We start from the raw sequence: 19,743 nt of genomic DNA, 5'->3' as shown, positions 1-19,743 counted from the left end.
ATGTAATTCTTCAGTAAGCTACTCTGCTCATAGTGTTATGCATTTGAAAGTAGATTATTAGAAAATACTTGGTCATGGTTTAAACATTCTTACTAAAATTCACCATAAGAAATAAAAAAAACCCAAGTAACAATAACCAACCAACCAACCAACCAAAACAAACAAACAAAACCCCCCCACAAAACAAAACAAAAACAAAAAACCCAAACCAAACCAAAACCAAAAAACAACAAAAACCCGAAACCAACAACCCCTTCAAAATTTCAGTGTCTTCACTAGGTACAGATTATGGTTAGGGTTTCAAAAATTTCACCTTACTTTCATTAAAATAAAGATGCTGTTTAATTCAAGGTGCCCACACATTCTAGAGAGCACTTTGAAGAAATACCAGCCTTGCCAATTGCTTATTCCAAGCTGTTTTTCTTTCTTCAAACTCACTGCTGACAAGAACATCTAAAAATCCACACCCCATAAGATAAAGTGCCTGTGTAAATGGGCTATTTAGAGAAAATGCAAAATAATAATGGAAGCAAAGAGAGTGAAGCACAATCATCTCCCCAGGAGCATCAAGAGAATACTATTTTTGCTTTGCACACACTTTTATCTTCTGCTGCCAATCTCAGTAGGTATCTGTACAAAAATAGAGTCAGCATGTCAAAAATAAAGGATGTGATGTTTGTAGAACTCTCCTCACGGATTATTCCTCTCCCTTTCCAGAATGTGGCAATAAAGACACATGCAAGGAGCTTCTGTGCCACTCTTCAAACAGCACAGCCTCTGAAAAGTGACTGAAACCCAGACACAACCACACCTAAGATCAGACTGCCACTCAAGTTAGACTCAAAGCCAAGTTTTAAACTTTAAAAGCAGATGCAGCACATGCTCAACCTAAATCCCAGTGTACCTCCGATTAACTGTCTCCTTGTATCCAGCATCCAGTGGTGAAATGCTGCAAACTCAGCTTTCTTTCTAGAACTGAGGGAAGAGCAGCACCTCAAAACCAAAGTCAAACCACCTCAAACATCTATCAAGAGGAGAAATGACAATGTGGAAGCAAGTTACACTCATAGAAAGGCTGCTAAACATTATTATGCTTTCAGCTCTTGCACTTGGTTAAAAAAAGGGTCAAACTCCAACACTTCCTGTGAGGTTTTGTTTCTGTAAAAGCCAAATGAATACTGGCCAACTTGACTGCCCTTGGGAATCCCTCCTTTCTAGAAATCCTATTCTAGATATGATTTCTAGGAACTTGCCACCTCTAGGCCACACTCCTGACCCTGCCACTCTTTTGCTGCTGTTATGCAGAGAAATGTCTGCACAGGCTGATCCTCTCAGGGGACATCAGCCTCTGGTGCCAGCAGCTCTCCAAGGTACAAGGGGAAATGAGATCAAATGAGAGCAGGGTGCAGTGCTGAAGGAAAAGCACTTCCATGCCAATGAGCCCAGACAGGGTCAGGGGCACAGCTAAAAGGTTTGGGAATCCAGCTACCTAAAAGAATTGAGCAATCAACTTGTTAACAAAAGCCAAAGCCATGGTAGGTATGTCATGTGCCCATCAGCACTCTGTGCACCAAGGCTAGAGCTGACTGGTACCACAGTGGCAGAACTCCTCCCAGCTGCACTGCTTACACTGAAATGGTTCTAAACCTTCACCCTCAGGGCAGGAGATGCTCTGCCCATCCAAGCACCCTTACAGAAAGATGGGGATGCAATCCCACACTGAGCCCTGCAAGCCAACACAACAGAAATAACAACACTCACACAAACACAAGCAGCACCAATAACCTTGTCCTGCTCCTCTCTCTCTCCTCTCTCAGTGTGGCCTCCTACTACAGCTCCCAGCTGAGTACAGATCCTTTGGACTGAGCCCCCAGTAATGCACCCTCACAGTCACTCTGCATTTGAAATGGCTTTATTTCCTTTTCAAAGGATGAGCCATAATTATGCCCAATTAGAAGTCACTCAAAAGCTTCTGGGTGTTCCAAATGTCATTTATTCCTTCCATACAGCCTGACAGGTAAGAGATAAAAATCATCAAGTATTTATTCAACAGAACCAATTGAGGGTAGCATTCCTAAACTCTACTTTTAGGGCAGGCCAAAATCTTTTGAGTACTCCAAGAGTATCAGAAATAATGCACAGCTCTGGCCTCTCATGTTTTCCTGTGACAAGTAGCTCCAGGTGCTATGTTAAAAACTGTCTGAAATTTTCATTGTCAGTCTAAAGACACTGTCACCATCATCTAGGGAACAGAAAACTCCCCTGTATTCTAAAAGCAAAATGTAGAGCCTACAAATACCCCAAAAGTACTTCTGAGGCAACATCTAATTAGCAGTAAATTATTACTCAAAGAGTATCCTTTATACCATATAATTTTTTAGTCAAGGCTGTCAAACAATGGATCTCAGACACTGTAATTCATGCAGCATTTCTTTTTCACAAGCCTTTTTTTTGCACTCTGCAAAAACAACTTCCAATGACTTATAAAGAGAAACAAAGGGATTTAGCCTGTGCATCAAAGAACATTCTTTTTGTCACAAGTAGCAAGTCTACCAAGCTGAGTCAAGAAGAGGCCTGATGCAGGCAGGGAAGCAGCTTCCTCATGTCAGAGTGACAACAAGAAGGCAAACAAGATGTCCAGGAAGGAACAGAAGCCACTATGCAGCCAGTGCCACCCAGAGCTCTCTGTCCCCTGCAGCCACCATCCCTTCATGCTGTGCTTCTGGCAGTTCCTCAGAGCCCCCTAACTGATGGCAGTGGCACAGGTGACATTTCCAAGCTGTGTGACATCAATGACAGAGGCGCCTCCCAGTGCCACACCTGCACTGCAGCAGAGGAGGAAGGAGGAACACTCTGACTGTTGGTTTGGCAACTGGTTTCCTCAGAGTTATCAGTTATTCACAAGGAACTTGTCAGCTAGAAACTTGATGGATTGAGTGAAGAACTAGTGAATTCCTGTGCTAGATGCGTCAATACAAAGGGGATCGAGTGGCTGGTTGTTTTCCTGCCCAGCAAGCTCATCAAATGCACTTTAATTTACAGGTTATATTGCTCTGCAAATCTGAGTGATCCAAATGGACTGAGACAAGAACACCTATTGCTACTTTGCATTCTGTAGTTCAGCACTCAAACACAAATCTCTGACTGTTTTTGTTGGTTTATTTAAAAATGATAGTACCATACCTGAACCATCTGGCTCAAAACCAGATCTATTCTGACATGGGAAAGGTTGCACTGACCCTGCTAAAATGGAGTCGTGCTTGCACAAAGTTCTTCAAGTTGCCTTCACCAGAAACAGGCAATGGAAACAAAAAACCATGAACAAACGAGCAAGTAATCACCAAGATCACAGTTTTCTCAACTGGCAGGAGGAAATTTCAGTGTTAGACAAAACCCTTTTGAGATCTGTCTTTTACAAAGGGCTTTATTTATAACTTTATCTTCTCCTTTAGAAAGTTCCCCTTAATGAGAGACTCAGAGGGCTACCAACCCCCATGCTCTGTGCCTTCGCCCTACTGGGCACAAGGTCTCACTTTCTAGTTTTAATTGCACTACAAGGCAATTACTATTAAAGCACAGGATGACATGTAGGCTACTTCTTTTTTCTATGTTACCATGTTCATTTTGGAGAAAAATAAAAGAAAAATTCATCTGAGGGTTGATGACACATGAAATGAAGCCTTAAAGTGAAAATAATAATGGCACATGTCAGCTGCACCTGTAGATTTTAATTACCACTGTGATTATATTATGTTAGAACACCAGTTAAGCATTACCATCAGTTCTATTTAAAGAGATTGTTCTTATCTCTAATATATGAGCAGAACTGGAAATGTTGCCTTAGGCTGGCAGGGAAAGTAAGAAACAGTTAACCCAAGTTCTCTACAATAACTTCAGTTCTAGCTGACATGAAAATCTGAACTTGTCTATACTCTATTTTTCAGTCAGGAGAAATCAAATTACAGCTTTTCTGTTTCTACATTATAAGAAAACCCTTTAATAAGCTATTTCTTTCTTTGTTTAGCAAAACAGCACAGCCTTTTCAGTAGAATAATCACAAGAGAAAGGGCCTATTATACCTTTGTTCATAAGGCAGTCCTTTAAAAATGGCTCTGAGTTTCTTGCTGTGAAGCACAACTTCCCAGCAAACATTATTTTAATCTCCTGTACTGTTGTGAAGGCAAATATAATGGAAAACACATCCAGAAATAGCAGCATGTCTCTCACCTATTTAAGCCAGGAATGCTAAAATGATCTATTTATTTCAAAACTCGTACTTGTTATCAGAAAATTGTAAGACTCAATTATCTTGAGCTCACTGCTGATTTTGAACAGAGAATTTTTGCTGCTGCTATTTTTCTGCAAAAACATTCCACTTTCTCAGATTGCCACAACTGTGGCAATCTCATTTAACAGCAGAGCCCCAGCCTGCTTCTAAAAGCTTTTTTATTACTCAAATGTAATAAAGCATTGAGACAGATTTCTACAGCACATGGAACCCCTGCAGAGCAACTCAGCTTTGCTGTTTGTAAACAATTCTGCCAGTACAGCAGAGCAAACTCCCCTGCTCTGGCACCCAAAGTGAGAGCCAGCTGTGACATGGCACAGCAGCGTCCAACATACTCTGCTCTGCCATGGGCCCCTTCAGGCAGCAGAAGGCACTGCCAGCTGCAGGGCTTGGGAACAAAAATCACTTCTTTTAGAAACAGTTCCTGTGCAATTCCATTTTTACAAATGGCCTTCAAACACAGCTAAAGGCCAAGCGCTCCAATTGGTCTTTGCTGCATCAGTCAAAACACATAGTGTGGTCCAGTCCACTCTAAAAACCCACTGAGATATGAAAAGGGGTTAACAGGTCACAGATTTTGTCTCCCCATCCCTTCTGACAGATTACCTAACTTGTTTTTAAAAAGCTCCAATGACAGACATTCCATATACTCCCAATCCATTCCAGTATTCAAATTCCCATTTGCAAGTCATTCTTTATGTCTAAATTTACCTTGCTTTTTATTTATAACCATTGCTTTTTATCCTTTGCTTTTCATCCTTACAGCAGACATCTAAAACAGTTTACATCTTTCCCCTCTGCAGGATTTAAAAAAAATAAACAGAAACCAACTCACGATTTTTTATTACCCAGACTGAGATTACAATACAGCATCATTGTTTTCCACATCTCAGGAGGTACCAAACCCCACAGCCACAAGCAAAGATTTGGATTTACCCAGAAAACACTCAAGCCACTGGATAGAATTCCAACTGATGGTCATCTCAACAAAATGCAGAAAGATGATCAAGGGCAAGGAAACCCATTTGCACATTTACCAGAACAGGAGAGGAGCCTCAGATGCTTTTCTGGAGTACAGCTGTCAGGTAGCTCAGCTTCTGACTTGCCTGGTTATTCTTTTAACTTTCAGACAAGGAGCTCTTGTAAATCAGGCTATTTTGTCAATAAAATGTTTCTGTTAGCCCTTCTCTCTCAAAGGAAGAGGCAAGGTAACTCACTTTCTCATAGGTTGTGCATCTGAAACAGAAAACCAGACTAATTCCTACTGCTATCATACTGACTTAGCAAAGACTTGTTAAATAATTCCAAGGTCAATATAAAGTAGTGGTAATTCTTCAAAGTCCCTGGAAAGATCTGCTATGCTTACCTCAAGGACTCTTGTTTCAAAATCTTCATAAGTTTCTGTAGGGAGAAAAACAGGGTGTTACATTTCCTTGTGTTCCTTGTCTATCAGCACACCCTCCTGTAGGTGGTACAAATTAGGAAGGACACAACTTCTATGGAGCTGTAATTTATAAAGCTGTCTCAGCAAGAAGTAGAAAAGGTAAGATAAGAATAATTTGAACCAGCAGTGTAAACTGACTTCTTCCCTAAATACTGCTCTTAAACTGAAAAAAAACCTCAAATTTCATATATACAGAGCAAAAGCTGTAAATCATTAAAATCACCAGATGGTCACTTCCATTATGACTAAAGTATTATCCAAAATTTTCAGAATATTCTGAAGCTTTTATCATACAATTAACAGGGATTCAAAGAGATTCAGGGTTTGGACTAGATGACCTGAAAAAAGCCTCTTCCAACTCAACCTATTCTTTGATTCTGTGATTCTGTGGAAATGAAAGTACTTCTGTATCCACACTTTTGTGAAATTCCAGAAAGGGGAGAAGGGGAGCACGAAACAAAACAATATATGATCACTTCAAATAACCACAGTCCTTAAAACCTCTTGCTTTTCCAATTTACCCCATGAACAAGAGCACTTCAGTATAACACAGAAAACCTTTACTTGGTGTTGTTACAGTGAGATTTTGGAGGAAAGCTTAAAAGCCTGTAATGGTGTAGAACTGGGGCCTCAGTCCTTGACCAAACATTGGTTTATTATTTACACAAAACCTTCAAGATGTTTATAAACATGATCACCTTGGCACAGTTCAGAGATCTGTCAGGCTGCACAAAGCAGATTTCTAGCTGACAGTAAGGATATGAGCAGGCACTCTCTGTTCCCTCTGAAGCTCTTCAGTTGCTAAAGAAACACTGCAAACTTGGGAGAAAAGCAATTTGATTTCTGAGTGGAAAACACTGTTCCTTCTGCACTCCTAGCTAGCACAGGAAGTGACACCAGGGAATCCAGTCATGCCACAGTCTCAGGCCAAAAGGATTCTTTGGGTTTGGCAGTTTCAGGTCTGCTATTCATATCACCTTGACATTGCTTTGCATACAGGGATTGTCCCAATTCCCCTGCAAAATCATTAATCCTCTGAATAAAAAGAAAGAAACGGAAAGAACTGTGGGGGCCTGAAGATCCCCAACATTTTTAGCAGACTAAAAGGAAATCAGTGCATGCTAACCAGAAACTGCTTTTTCTCAAACTCATTTATAATACAGGCTGACAGCTTCATTCTCCTATTTTGATTGCAGTGCCCTTTCCTCTTGTTGGCAGAACTTGATCTGACTAGAACAGGCTCCACACTGCCAACTTTAATGCAAGTAATCCATATCAGTAGTACCAGCCAAAAGCAAAATCAAGGAAAATACCAGAAGGTAAAGTTCACAAATGCATAAACGCTGTTTACAACAGCTGTCGCTTCTTTTAGTGGGATAAACTCAACACAGTCTTGTGTTCAGAGTATGGAACTAGAACCATGGCACTTCCTTGACTTGTTCCATGTTCCACCATTGACTTATGGGGAATTTGGAGCAATTAATCTCTCAGATCTCCTATTTTTACATTGACAGATTCAGTGACAGTTGGCCAAATCCATTGTCCCATCACTGCCTTCCACAGAATATTTGCTCTTAGGGTAACAAAATGAAATGCAACAGTGCTAGAAAGTACCACCTGTCTTTCTTAGCTCCTCTTACTATAAAAGTGTACAGAAAGATGTCAATAAGCAGAGTTTCACAATAAAAACGCAGCTCAACAGGAACTGACAAGTCCTTTTCATGTTTAATTAGTTGACAAAGATTAGGCTTCTAAATGTTAAAGCTACTATAGAATCTCTAGTAGTCTAAATAACAGCACTGTAAAAAAGTCATCTCTCTGCTGTACATGTAAAAGCTCTAGCTTCACTATATTGAAGTACTTAGGAAATAAAAAATAACGTTTACAGTTATTATGGTAGTTATTTATTGCAGCTTCTTCTAAAAGCTACATTCAAACTACATAATCTTTAACCCTATTTCATTATTTGAACTAGAATTTCAACAAGATTGATTTATCCCACAAGATCCTTTAAGAAACTATAAAAAACCCATGACTATACTTCATACTCAAGACAATTGATGGTGGACACAGAAGAACATTTCCATCCTTCAAGACTCCTGCAGCAGTCTGACAGAACAGAGTACTCTGTAATACCACATAAAATCATTCAGTCTAACAGCTGCAGGAAATAAAGCAGTGTTTTAACAGATTTCACTGCTGTACTTGCTCTTTGATTTAGCTTGCTTGTGTGTGGGCCTGGAACAAAGTACAAAACCAATTTTCAGTCACAGAAAAAGTCTGGATCTCACTTTCTCCAAGTCTCCCCTCAGAAAGGTGAAGGGAGAGGCAGAAGATAATTGGTTTTCTTACCTCCATTGGGACCAGGGTCAGGAGGATCCAGAATGACACCTCCCCAGCACTTTCCACTCCATCCTCCCTCTCTCTTAATTTTTATTTTCTTTTTCTTCTCAAATGTATCTCTCTGCTGAATGATTTCAGACTGAATTCTCTCTCGTTCTTCTTTTTTTCGTTGGGAAACTTCCTGCACTTTCCCAGTTTGCAGCACAGGAGCATTAAGACCAGGCCAGAGGAAACCAGAACGTCCTTAGAAATAACAGAGAAAAATTATGCTTTGCTCCAAATGAGAATTGCAACTCTGCACTCAGGAAAAATGCAACGACATGGAAAATTCTCACGTATTTCAAATGCATTCTATGATGCAGAATTTATAACTGAAAAAGCAAAACCAACATTAAATAATCATATCAAGATTTTTTTGTTTAAAGACAAAGCAGTCTGGCATCACAGAAAGGAAAAGAAATTTGTCCACTTATGAAATCAAGAAACACTGTACACAAAAACATCAAGATGTGTCTTCAGCTTTGTATTTGTGATCTACCTTCACCAATCTCCTGGCCTCTATTGAGATTCTTCCTTAGCTTTTTCTTCTTTTTCTTTCCTCTTCCTTTCTTTACTCCCACGCCAGTCTCTGCCAAAGCTCCTTTCCACAGCTGATCAGCTGTCACTGAAATAAAAAAAAAACTTCCTTAAGTTATATTCAAGTACAGCTTACACTGGAAACTGAAGCTGAACAAAAAGTAACCCCAGACTTGAAACCTGCTTGATCTTTGCTTTGCTGGAATTTAAACTGTAGCATTACTGCCTTGCCAAGAAAATGATTTCCAACTCTGTGCATATGTATTTGGTGCAAAGATGTGCCTCTACTCCTGATTACTGCACTGAGAGAGGCCCACAGCCAAGGGCATATTTTTTACAAGGTTTTTCAAGATTGATTTAAGGACAAATATTCCTAACAAGTAACCAGTATGGTATTCATTTGCAGGTCATGAAAAGAAAATCATTCATTAGCAACTCAGAGCAGCAACACCTTGCAGTACTTATCCAAGGACACTGAGCAGTGACAGTCAACTTAAATCACCCCTAAAAGTATCCAAGGGCTACCCTGCTTTAAAATGCACAAAACACAAAAAATTAGGCAAAACATAAACCTGCTGCTTTTCTCAAGTTCTGAAAATATAACGACCCCCTTATTGCCTGTGTAAGTGGAAAGGAATGTAAGGAGAAAGGAATACAAAACACTTTAACAGCATCATCACAGAGCTCTGGCTCTGTCAGGCCTCCTCAGGGCCAGGACCATGCACTGCCTTGGTGCTTCACCCAGCAGAGCAGAGCAAGACTTAAGGAGACAGATTCAGTAGTTACCTGCAAACTCCTGCTCACCCAGCTGATGGCAACAGAGGACACCACAGCAGCTTAGACCAAAAAAAAAACCAAAAAACAACAACAACAACAACAACAACAACAACAAAAAAAAAAAACCCACCCCAAAAAAAAAAAAAAGAAAGAAAAAAAAAGAGAGAGGAAAAAAAGAAAAAACTACACCAAAAAGAAACTGATTATGTGAAAAGACACCATAGATAATATTTCACAGAATCACAGAGGATGGGTCAGGCTGGAAGGGACCACCGTGGGTCATCTGCTCCAACCTCCCTGCTCAAGCAGGGCCATCCCAGAGCCCAGGGCACAGGATGGTGTCCAGATGGTTCTTGGCTATCCCCAGTGAGGGAGACTCCACAGCCTCTGGGCAATCTGTCCCAGTGCTCAGGCACTGCACAGGGAAGTTCTTCTTCATGTTCAGGTGGAACTTCCTGAGCCTCAGCTCCTGCCCCATTGTCCCACTGCCCCATTGTCCCACTGCCTCTGGACAGAGCCTGGTCCATGCTCTGGCCCCTCCCTGCAGGCACTGACAGACATGGATGAGGTTCCTCTCAGTGTCTCTTCTCCAGGCTGAGCAGCCCCAGCTCCTCCAGCCTCTCCTCAGAACTGAGGTGCTCCAGTCCCTTCATCATCTCTGTTCCCCTCTGCCGGACCCTCTCCAGGAGCTCCAGGTCGCTCTTGTCCTGAGGATGCCAGAACTGGACCCGGCACTCCAGACTGGCCTCCCCAGGGCTGAGCAGAGGGGCAGGATCACCTCCCTGCCCTGCTGGCACTGCAGTTCCTGATGCAGCCCAGGGTCCCCTTGGCCTTCTTGTCCCCAGGGCAGGGCTGGCCCAGGGACAGCTCCTTGTCCAGCAGCAGCCCCTATTGTGTGCTTGACCCAGGGGCAGTGTTAATCTTGTCTTCTCTGATTAAAAACTGATTTTGTTTATTTAAAGTTGACCAAAAAAAAAAAAGTAAAAAACTTTTAACCAGGGGAATTAAAATAACCATAAAATCACTACCACTTCACCCCAGCAATTAATTATTTTCAGAATAATGTGGTTGAGAGATCCTGCCCCACAGACTGGAAAATGCTTTGGAACTGGGCAAAGCTCTGCCATGCTGACAACACAGTGAGGGACAGAAACAATCCAGGATGCTCAGAGATGCCACTGAGTGCCCAGGTTATTTTTGTACCAAGTTTCTTTAAGATGTCAAGGTGGTTCTTCGAAGAGTTTGACACACACCTATTCACTCAAATATCTTTTTCCAAGTAGGAAGCACAACTGATTCCTCTTTGAGAATCCTGAATCCAACAATCAAAGCTCAGTACACAAGGAAGGACACACAACTCTGCAAGTCCAGGGAGCTACAAAACAATATTACCCCAAGACAGCCAAGAGCAGGGTGGCCTCCAAACTCACCACATACCCAAAAAACATGGTGTATGAACAGCTCAACAAGGCAAAACATGTAACAGGGATTTTGGCTCTACTGCAGACAAGTGGAAATCTACAGATCAGCACAGATGTCCATTGATAACAGCAACGTTTATCCCACTTCTTATATGCTGTGAAAAAAGAATTGAAAAGCCTCCTGGGTAAGCTTTAGTCCCTGTAAAATACAAATTTTTGTCTGAAATTACATGCTTTTTTCTAGACATTCAAGAGAACCCCAATGTCCAGAGGTTTGGAAGTCAAAAAAAATCCCACAAGCAGCAGCTGCATCAAATGGCTTAAAACCAGTGTCTGAACTGCCAGCCACTAAAAACCTTCCAGCTGATTACAACACACCGATCCATGTAGCTGTGAGCTAAATGTGTGGGGGAAACAAAACCAACAGAAAAACCACACCAAAACCAACAAAAACTTATATAAAAATTCATAACCTCCTTACTGCAAATTTTTCTTGGGGGGAAAAAGCAAAATAAGTAGGTAATGGGTTTTTCAGTAAATCATGCTAAGTTAACTATGGGGCTGCTCCATTAGGTGGAAGGCTGATCATCAATCCTGTTAAGCTTCTTAGCTGATTCAGAAAACACTGTGTAACTAGCAATTCTTTTTTAAAAATTATAATCCTGCTAGCCTGGAAACATGGAACCACAGTAAAGGTACTTACATTTTTCTTTGCAAGGCTATTTTTAAGCTGGAACAGTCTCTCAATCTGCAGTTTGGGTGACCCTACAAAGGGTCAAACAGCTACAAAGCAGGCTGCAGAGGGGCAGCAACAAGCAGCTAAGAGAAAAGAGCAGCTCTGGAGCTGGTAATAGATGCCAAAAAAAATCCTGCTCTTTGAGCTGCACTCCAAATATACATACAATCAGATCACTTTAATTCCAATAGAGGGAAGTAGCAAAGGTCACAGAGTAAGGACATTGTGTTGCACCAGAGGAGAACATTCAATGCCAACACATCCATGAAGAACAGGTCAGGCCGAGTCAAGCTTTGGCCTCAAGCCCTGCACAAATCCTGACAAAATTAGAACCGGATGAAAACATCACATTTGGTCCCAAAGTGCAGTTCATCTCATCAGTCTATAGTAATACCATCATGGGTTTGGAAAGCAGCTGCATTTAATGAAACACATCAGAAGCCTGCAGGCTGCTGAGTTCTTTATAGGATGGAGGTATCACGCTGATTTTAAGACAAAGTGACAAGAATGGGATGTGAAAGGGATAGGCTGTCATCAGGAGCATTGCAGTGGTGGGGACATTGCTTATGACAGACAGACAACACAGCACTGGAGAAAAAAATCTGTGTGTAAGAAAGGTCAATCTGACTTGGCAGCAAAGCACCAAGGTGATTAGTGAGCACACACACAGGCAGGAGGAGTGGATGATTTGGAGGAAGTAACTGCAGGCAGAAAGGAGGAGCAGTGCACTGCTTTTACACTTGTGGAGATGCTCTGGAATGAAGACACTACAGCAGACATGCAGTGTCTTTGAGATTTATGGGCTTATTTTATTTTGCCTTTGTGAAATAGGATGTTGCATGCATTCCTCAAGAGCTAAAATAAAACCAGTCATAAAAGCCACTACACGTTTTTAGTCAGTTACCCAAAAGCAGAGAGCTACTGAGTGGGGGGAAAAAGTGTCATCTATAAGATTTTATTTTATAGACAAGAAAATGATCCACTACTGAACTGAGCTGAAAGCATGCTTCCTGCAGGCTGATCACTAACAACAGTAAGTCTGTGTCACATCACTCCATTTTGCTTAATCTACACAAAAGGTATCTGTAATACTCTGGAAGGGATTTGGGGTTTTGTCTTTTTATATTATTCATGAATAGCTGGAATGAGACAGGTAATTATCAGATTAATATTTGGCCACACCTCAGTAAACCAAAAGTATTGAAAGACTTGCTGTAAGCCCCATTAGAAACTAGTATCCTAGATACTCATTTACTGAGATTAAAATCAGATTTCTTTGTCTCCTGGAAGATGAGTTCACAGCTTGCTGAGCATACAAAGAAAGACAAAGAGCAGTAAGCTGGAAAACTGAAGGGAATAAAAGGAGAAGAAAGAATCAATTTTGTAAAACAGCTAAGTAGGCTCACTTCTTTCCAATACAAGTAATCTTTCCCTCAGGTTTTTGGTGACAAATAGCTTGTGGCAGCACAGCAGCAGAGATAGAAAGACATTAATATTGACATAATAAAAAGAGTAAAGAACTTGTTATAATAATCATACTTCTACTTACAATAAACAGTGCCTCAGTGCACTGCTGTCCACTAACACCATTACATTGGTGCAGCTGTATTACCTAAGGAGCTCAGTAAGGTCTTTTCAATCACATTCTCTTTCAAGTTTCAGCCTGGAATACACACTTTTATTAACAGATGAAATCTTAGAAAACACCAATTGCCACCATCTCCAGACAAAACCAGGATTTAGAAAAAAAATGCTTCATGCATATGAAATATGAACAAGCAGAGAATGTGCTGCTACAAATTTAATGATAAATTACACATACAGCTGCTTAATGACAACAGTGAGACATTTCTTCTTGGATGCAGGCCTTTAAATTCATTAACTTACCCCTTTTACTTAATCCAGAAGTTTAACACACTTATCTTGAACCTGGAGACCCATACACTTCTGATTTGAAGGACTTCAACCTTGGTCTCCCATTTTCTGCAGGAATATACATCTCTCTGTTGTTTCACAAACACCATTCCAAAAAATAACTTTCTGCTTTCAGCTCCCTTTCCACATGTACTTCAAAGATTCCTAGGACAGAGGCTGGCACAGAGCAGGCTACATCAACCACTCCAACCAGGATTTGGCAAAGAACTGCAATTTAAGTAGCTTAGGTTAGGAAAAGGAGTGATCCAAAAATCTAACCTTATGATGCCACATTCTGTCTCCATCATCTTACAAAATGTGCCTGACAACAATATCCTTAACTACAAAGCATTTAGGGTAAAGGTGCTAGGAGAAAACATACACAGAGCAGCTGTCTTAAGAGCAAAACCTACAACTCATTGCAGTGGCTGAACATGACTCAAATAATTTAGATGTCATTTCCAATTGCATGTATTAACATTCAACTTCAAGCTCAATTCTTATGAGTGGCTGCAGTCATTCTCACAATTACATTAAAACCTACTTCCAAAACAACAGCAGTGAACCATCCAAAACAAAGATGGAGTTTGACTTTACACACCTTAATTATCCTCAGCTGAACTCATACACTGCTCAAAACCTGTCAGCTCAGTTCACACCATCTGTTATTCCTGAGGAGTTATGTTTCTAATGTATTTTCCTCCTAGCTTTAAACATGGAAGTCTTTCATTCCAAGACCTACTCAGGCTTTGTAAAGTTACTTATGGAAAATGCTTAACTCCTCTAGGTTGAATCCTCTCCTCCATGATTCAAAAGGGAATATTCTGCAGATGAAAATACAAAGAGATTTATTAATGAGAGAAAAATGGAACAATGGCATTCTAATACCAGAGGGATCACTTTTAACATCTGATTCTACAGCAGACTCATCAACATCAGTGTGCCCATCCCAAATGAGAGCTGCTCTTGCCACTTGACCTCTGCAATGCCACTGTCTGCCATCATAGGACATCACTTGATTTTCTGTCTCACCCTGGCCCATGAGCAGAAAAGCATGGAACTATATGAATAAAAAATGAGATATAGTGCCAGATTATTCTCAAGTGTATTAAGTCACCACACTCAAAACATTGTTTTCTTCAAAGAAAGAGACCCTTTCTCAAAAGAGACCTCTCAGATTTTAAAAATGGCAGCATATGATGCATATCTGATACTGAGTTCTGCTGGAAGATAATGAGAAGATAAAAATCTCCCCCTCCCAGGTGAGGCCACTAAAAACCAGAGCTGCTTAAGCAAAATACATTCTCCTCTTTGCAATTCTGCCTCCAGCCCCTGCAGATGTCATCTTCTGAGGGTATCATCTGTGAGCTCCCCAGGGCTTTCCACAAACCTGGGAAGCCCTGAGCACTGTGAAGGGTTCAGTCTGGACAGCATTGCTGAGTCTCACAGCAGTAACTGGTGCAGCATTATCCAGCTGCACCTGCCAGAACCTGGGCATTGGAAATGTCTCACCAGGATAAGGGCTACAGCAACACCACAAAAATCAACATGAGGCCATCCAAGGGATCACTACCATGGGACAGATATAAAAATGGTTTTAGATAAGAGTTTACAGATTAAAAATAAGAACTGCACATACCTGGTGTGTTTCTACTGAAAACTTAAGCTCAGTTCTACTTCTCACTGCTAGAGGGATTTCCAGAAGAGTGAAACAGGAAAAAAACCCCTGATCTACCACCAAACTTTCTCTGTTTGATTTTGTTAATACAAGTCTGAAGCTCTTGGTGCTATCTATTTATTCACAGTAATTTAATAACATTGTTAAAAAGTGCAAAAGTTCCAATTATGTGGATTGCATAAAAATTTTATTTAGGTGGGTCTGCAAATTTGTCGGCAGAAAAAGACATCTATAGTCTAATTATTTTTTCCCCAAGATAGAATGGGAAAGTTTTGGGCATTTTCCTCAAAATACAGAAACAAAACTTGCATCCTGACAGTACAACAAAACCTGGAAATTATTCCAAAAGATGCATTCACAGTGCTACACTGACACAGGGAATAACTCCACTTAACTGCAAGTCCTGAGCACACTTCCACAGTGCACTCAGATTAGAATTTCACATTTTCTAAAACTGCCAATTTGTCACAATGTCAGCAGAAGCTGCAGACATGGGATTGTCAGGTTGACTGTCAGTCTCAATTCAAACCCTGAATAAATCCAGCTACAATTCCAGCATCTGAGAAATTGTATTTTTTTTTCTTTATAACATTTTATGAAAAACCAAGGACCTTAAACGTGGCTAGTATATGGTCCTGGAAATGCTACTATCTTTTGAAGGTTGCTTTGATTATTAAAGCTTTCATTTTTTATTTTTAGAAACTATCATGTCTCCGTGTCACCAGATGGATATGGAGAAGAGAAATTTCAGTGAGGTTTCTGCAAACTAAACACCTTTGGCTTGGTTCAGTTCCTCAAAACAAAATGAAAATCAGGCTAAATACCTTTGAAAAGTAATATCATAAAACTATCAAAATAAATACTGTAAAAACACCCCAATCAAATCAAAACCCAATAGAATTGTACCTCTCCAGGTACAATTAACTAGAAGGCAGTCAGTCCCCTTTCTTTTGACTAAAAGCAATTAACTAACTATTTTTCAACATACAGACAACTCTCTTGTAAAAGGAAAAAAAAATTAAAAAGCAGTGGTACAGATGTAACTCTTTACATCCTTAATGCTGAAACATGCAAACTCTTCTTATGGTACCACTGATAATGACAAGAGGCAGCTCTGTAATTATTTATCTGGAATGCTCATACTTCAAGAAAAATTCTTTGTAAATTGAAAAAGTAAGTATTTTTAAATTCTGATCATGGAGTTAGACAAGGCTGTCAAAATGAACAATTAATCCCAAAGAAAACTCACATAAGACTACAAAAACATGGTACAAAATGCAATTAAGGAGCAGTCTTAAGGAGCAGTGGAAGGTGTAAGAAAGGTCACAGAAGTGCCTTTGGTACAAGATGCTCTTTAAGGCCCTTCCTACCCAAACCATTCTGTGATGCCATGAGTGGCTCCCCAGGGTAAATCATGGAACCACCTGTGAGTAGGACAGTCTAATTTTTAATAGTCCCAGTATCAAATAAAAGCTCTTTATCTCACATGCACTTGGATGCATAACAGATGTTGAGAAAATCATGCTGGTTTGGATGCCTGGGGTCAAAGATAATTCCTAAGGCTGGGAGACAGCCAAACCAGTAAATGAAAACTGAACTGCTTCCCATGATCAGGAGGCTGGAAAGGGGAAATAAGCCTGGAATAAGAAGATAATTTTACAGTATTTCATTAAAAACTCACTGAAATATGTCACAGGACAGGAATAACTCCCTGTGTATGTTTTTGCGTCAGAGTTGAAGGAGAGAACTACCTGGGTAAGGATCAGAGCCAAATGCCTAGGGTAATTGCAATTCCTCCTATTTAAATGAATTCCTTCTATTTAAACCAGTCAAACCATTAAAAATAAGAGTTATGTTGAAGGTTCAGATGACCCTACCAACAAGAGCAGAGTGATATTGCCCAAGGAATGATGGAAGATCATTAAGCATTCACTAAGGAGAGAGAAAAATCCAGTCACCCTTCCCAGGCACAAAGCTCTGTCATTTGGCTGACATTTCACTAGACAGCTACTCCACATAAAATGGTCATATCTGCATTTTAAATGCTGCCACTTCTGAAGCAACTGCACTGCTAAGGATTTGAGTGATTTCTACTGTTTGTATCCACTTCATTAGCATTGTGAAGATTTTGCTTTTTACTTCTGTAAGAGAAAGTGTTCTTAGAATAACTGTACTTGGAAATACAAAACCCTGAGTCTTCTGAATCTCATGGCTACTGTCTCTGCTTAATACATAAAGGAGGTACACTTTCATTTTTCCAGGTTGCTACATCTCATTAAATAAACCAATACTTTTAGGTAGTTTGCCTAAATATATCAAATTTTACTAAACAACACGGATGCCATCACAGCAAATATTTCTAATTCAGTCATTTAACCAGACATGCTGAAAAGCTCCTGGTAAAACAGAGCTCATCCAGAGCTTGTGAGTATGAACACAAGGCTAATTAAGGAAATAATCTAACCTACAAATCCTAATCACATTGCAATCACTTGTGGTGCTACATGTTTAATTTAAGATAAACAAAATAACAACAGAGGGTGGCTTCTTCCATATTCTCATCTTGCTGCTGCTTGTCTAAACGAGCTCTCCCTGCAGGTGGCATCCTTAGAAAGCCTTTTCCATGCAGAACCTGCAGCTCACACTGCAGCCTTTCCCGAGCCCTTGGAGACCTCTCCACCCTCAATTCTTGGAATCAGTCAGTGGTCAAAATTTACAGGATAAGATGAGCAGCAAGCCCAGCCTGACTGGTTAACCCCTTCTCTTGAGCAGATGTAAAGAAAGCAAATGCAGTCTTCTGCACCCAGATGTTGAGAATGGGAAGAGCCCACCAGTTCTGAGAGGCTGATTCGGCAGAGCTCTTAAATTCTGTGGATCAGAAACAATCAAATTTCAACTCTCTAATTGCTGCAGTTATCTCTGCCAGGGATTGTGTCCTTGCCATTTCTTCTCTTCCCCTCTGGGACAGGATAAGGGAGCACAAAGCAGGTGAAAAAGGCCCCCACGTACCTCAGCTCACACTCCTGAGTGTGCATTTAAACAGCCATTGCTGCTCAGCTGTGGCAAGCATGGGTGAAATTCCTCTCAGGGCTGAGGAAAACACTGCACCAGAGCAGACAATCTGCAGGACTGTTACCCTTGCAGCAATTTCACTTCTGAGGCAGCACAGCTTCAACAGCAGGCCTTGCCTGTGGCTCAGAATTAATTTAGGAGATAAACACACAATTTATACTCTGAATAAAGGCCTAGGAAACAGAGGGGAAGCCGCTTCCTCCTTCCATCCAATGACATACATCAGGTGGAGTCACTGGGACTCAAAGCAAACCCCTGTTTGCTATTAAAAGATGATAACCTGATTTTGTGCACACACTTCTGTCAACACCTGCAGCTGCCCTGTAATCTCAGGAGACACAAAAAAGTCAGCATACACAGATTTTCAGGGCTGTGTCTCTCCAAGGTAGTGTTTTCTTTCCCTCTCCTGATTGTTACAGTTAATAATTTTTATCCAGCTCAGGACTTACAGGTATTGAAGAAGCTGCTTTTCCTGCACTGCTCCAGGGTCCCAGTCCAGGGGGCAGTGAGGGAGCACCGTGTCTGCAGAGCCCATGCCAGGCTGCAGTAGGAGCTGCAGCTCCCTCCCACTGGCACAGGAGCAAACCCTGGGAACAGAGACACACAGGTGTTTATAGACAGCACATTTCCTTCCTTAAAGTTGTGTTTTCTGCAAATATAGGCATGGGAAGGGAAGCCAGTGATTTTCAAAGGGAATCAGACTTGAACCTTTTGTCTTGAAGTGCAAAGAAGAAGGTGGGAGGGAAAACATTGCAACAGAAAATGTCACAAATAGAAGGCACTCTATCTTGCTGATAGAGTGATTTTAATAAATTATAAGAAGTACTTGCAGCCTTTTATTTTTCCTGGTTAACCTGCAAGAAATGGTTGGGGTTTTTAAAGGATATTCTTGTGACTAGACTGTGGAAATGTTTCCCTCCACCGAGGAAAAACCACCAGCTTGTTTTCAAGCCTGTCCTAATGTTCAGGCTCCAATCAGAGTTTGGCACCACTTCATTACAGACTGCCCTGAGGATTAAAAGAGACCTGAAATGCATTAACTGCTGAGGTTTGGCTGAAGAAAAGAAAGGCAAGAAAGTTTTCAGAGGACTGTGGAAAATAAAGACGTTTTCCCTTCCTTCTATGTATACTTTAAAAAATAATACATTTGAGTTTCAAAAAGTGACTGCAGAGGACCCAGGTGCCCCTGGATGGGGGTGTGCCCATGGATGTCTGGATGTGCCCATGGATGCCTGGGTGTGCCCAGGATGCCTGGAAGTGCCCATGGATGCCCAGGTGTGCCCATGGATGTCTGGAAGTGCCCATGGATGTCTGGAAGTGCCCATGGATGGGGGTGTGCCCATGGACAGATGTCCGTGTGTGCCCCCTGAGCGCGCTCCGCTCGCCCTGCGGGATTTCCCCCGCCTCCCGCCTCCCTGCCCGTGCCGGTGGCCGCTGCCCTCCCCGCGGAGGCTGCCCCAGCTCCCGCTGCCCCATCACCTCTCCAGGCCGCCC

The 19,743-nt window shown here is 41.2% G+C and overlaps 1 protein-coding gene across 1 annotated transcript in view; it reads right to left on the bottom strand.

Annotated features, from left to right (window-relative positions):
* Positions 1-19,741, bottom strand: part of MRPS5 (mitochondrial ribosomal protein S5) — a gene marked incomplete at its 5' end in the record, with an annotated part of 26,975 nt that extends 7,234 nt beyond the window's left edge. The window contains 5 exons of the mRNA XM_031063681.1: positions 5,655-5,689; positions 8,085-8,318; positions 8,614-8,739; positions 18,699-18,836; positions 19,729-19,741. Of these exons, the coding sequence (XP_030919541.1) occupies positions 5,655-5,689; positions 8,085-8,318; positions 8,614-8,739; positions 18,699-18,836; positions 19,729-19,741 (546 nt within the window). The remainder of the gene's footprint in view (positions 1-5,654; positions 5,690-8,084; positions 8,319-8,613; positions 8,740-18,698; positions 18,837-19,728) is intronic.
* Positions 19,742-19,743: the final 2 nt, after the last annotated feature.

This window comes from Geospiza fortis, unplaced genomic scaffold (assembly GCF_000277835.1).
Source record: "Geospiza fortis unplaced genomic scaffold, GeoFor_1.0 scaffold99, whole genome shotgun sequence".
In the NCBI taxonomy this organism is placed as follows: Eukaryota; Metazoa; Chordata; class Aves; order Passeriformes; family Thraupidae; genus Geospiza; species Geospiza fortis.
The sequence above is the reverse complement of the archived record's forward strand: the minus strand, read 5'-3'. Positions and strand labels throughout refer to the sequence as shown.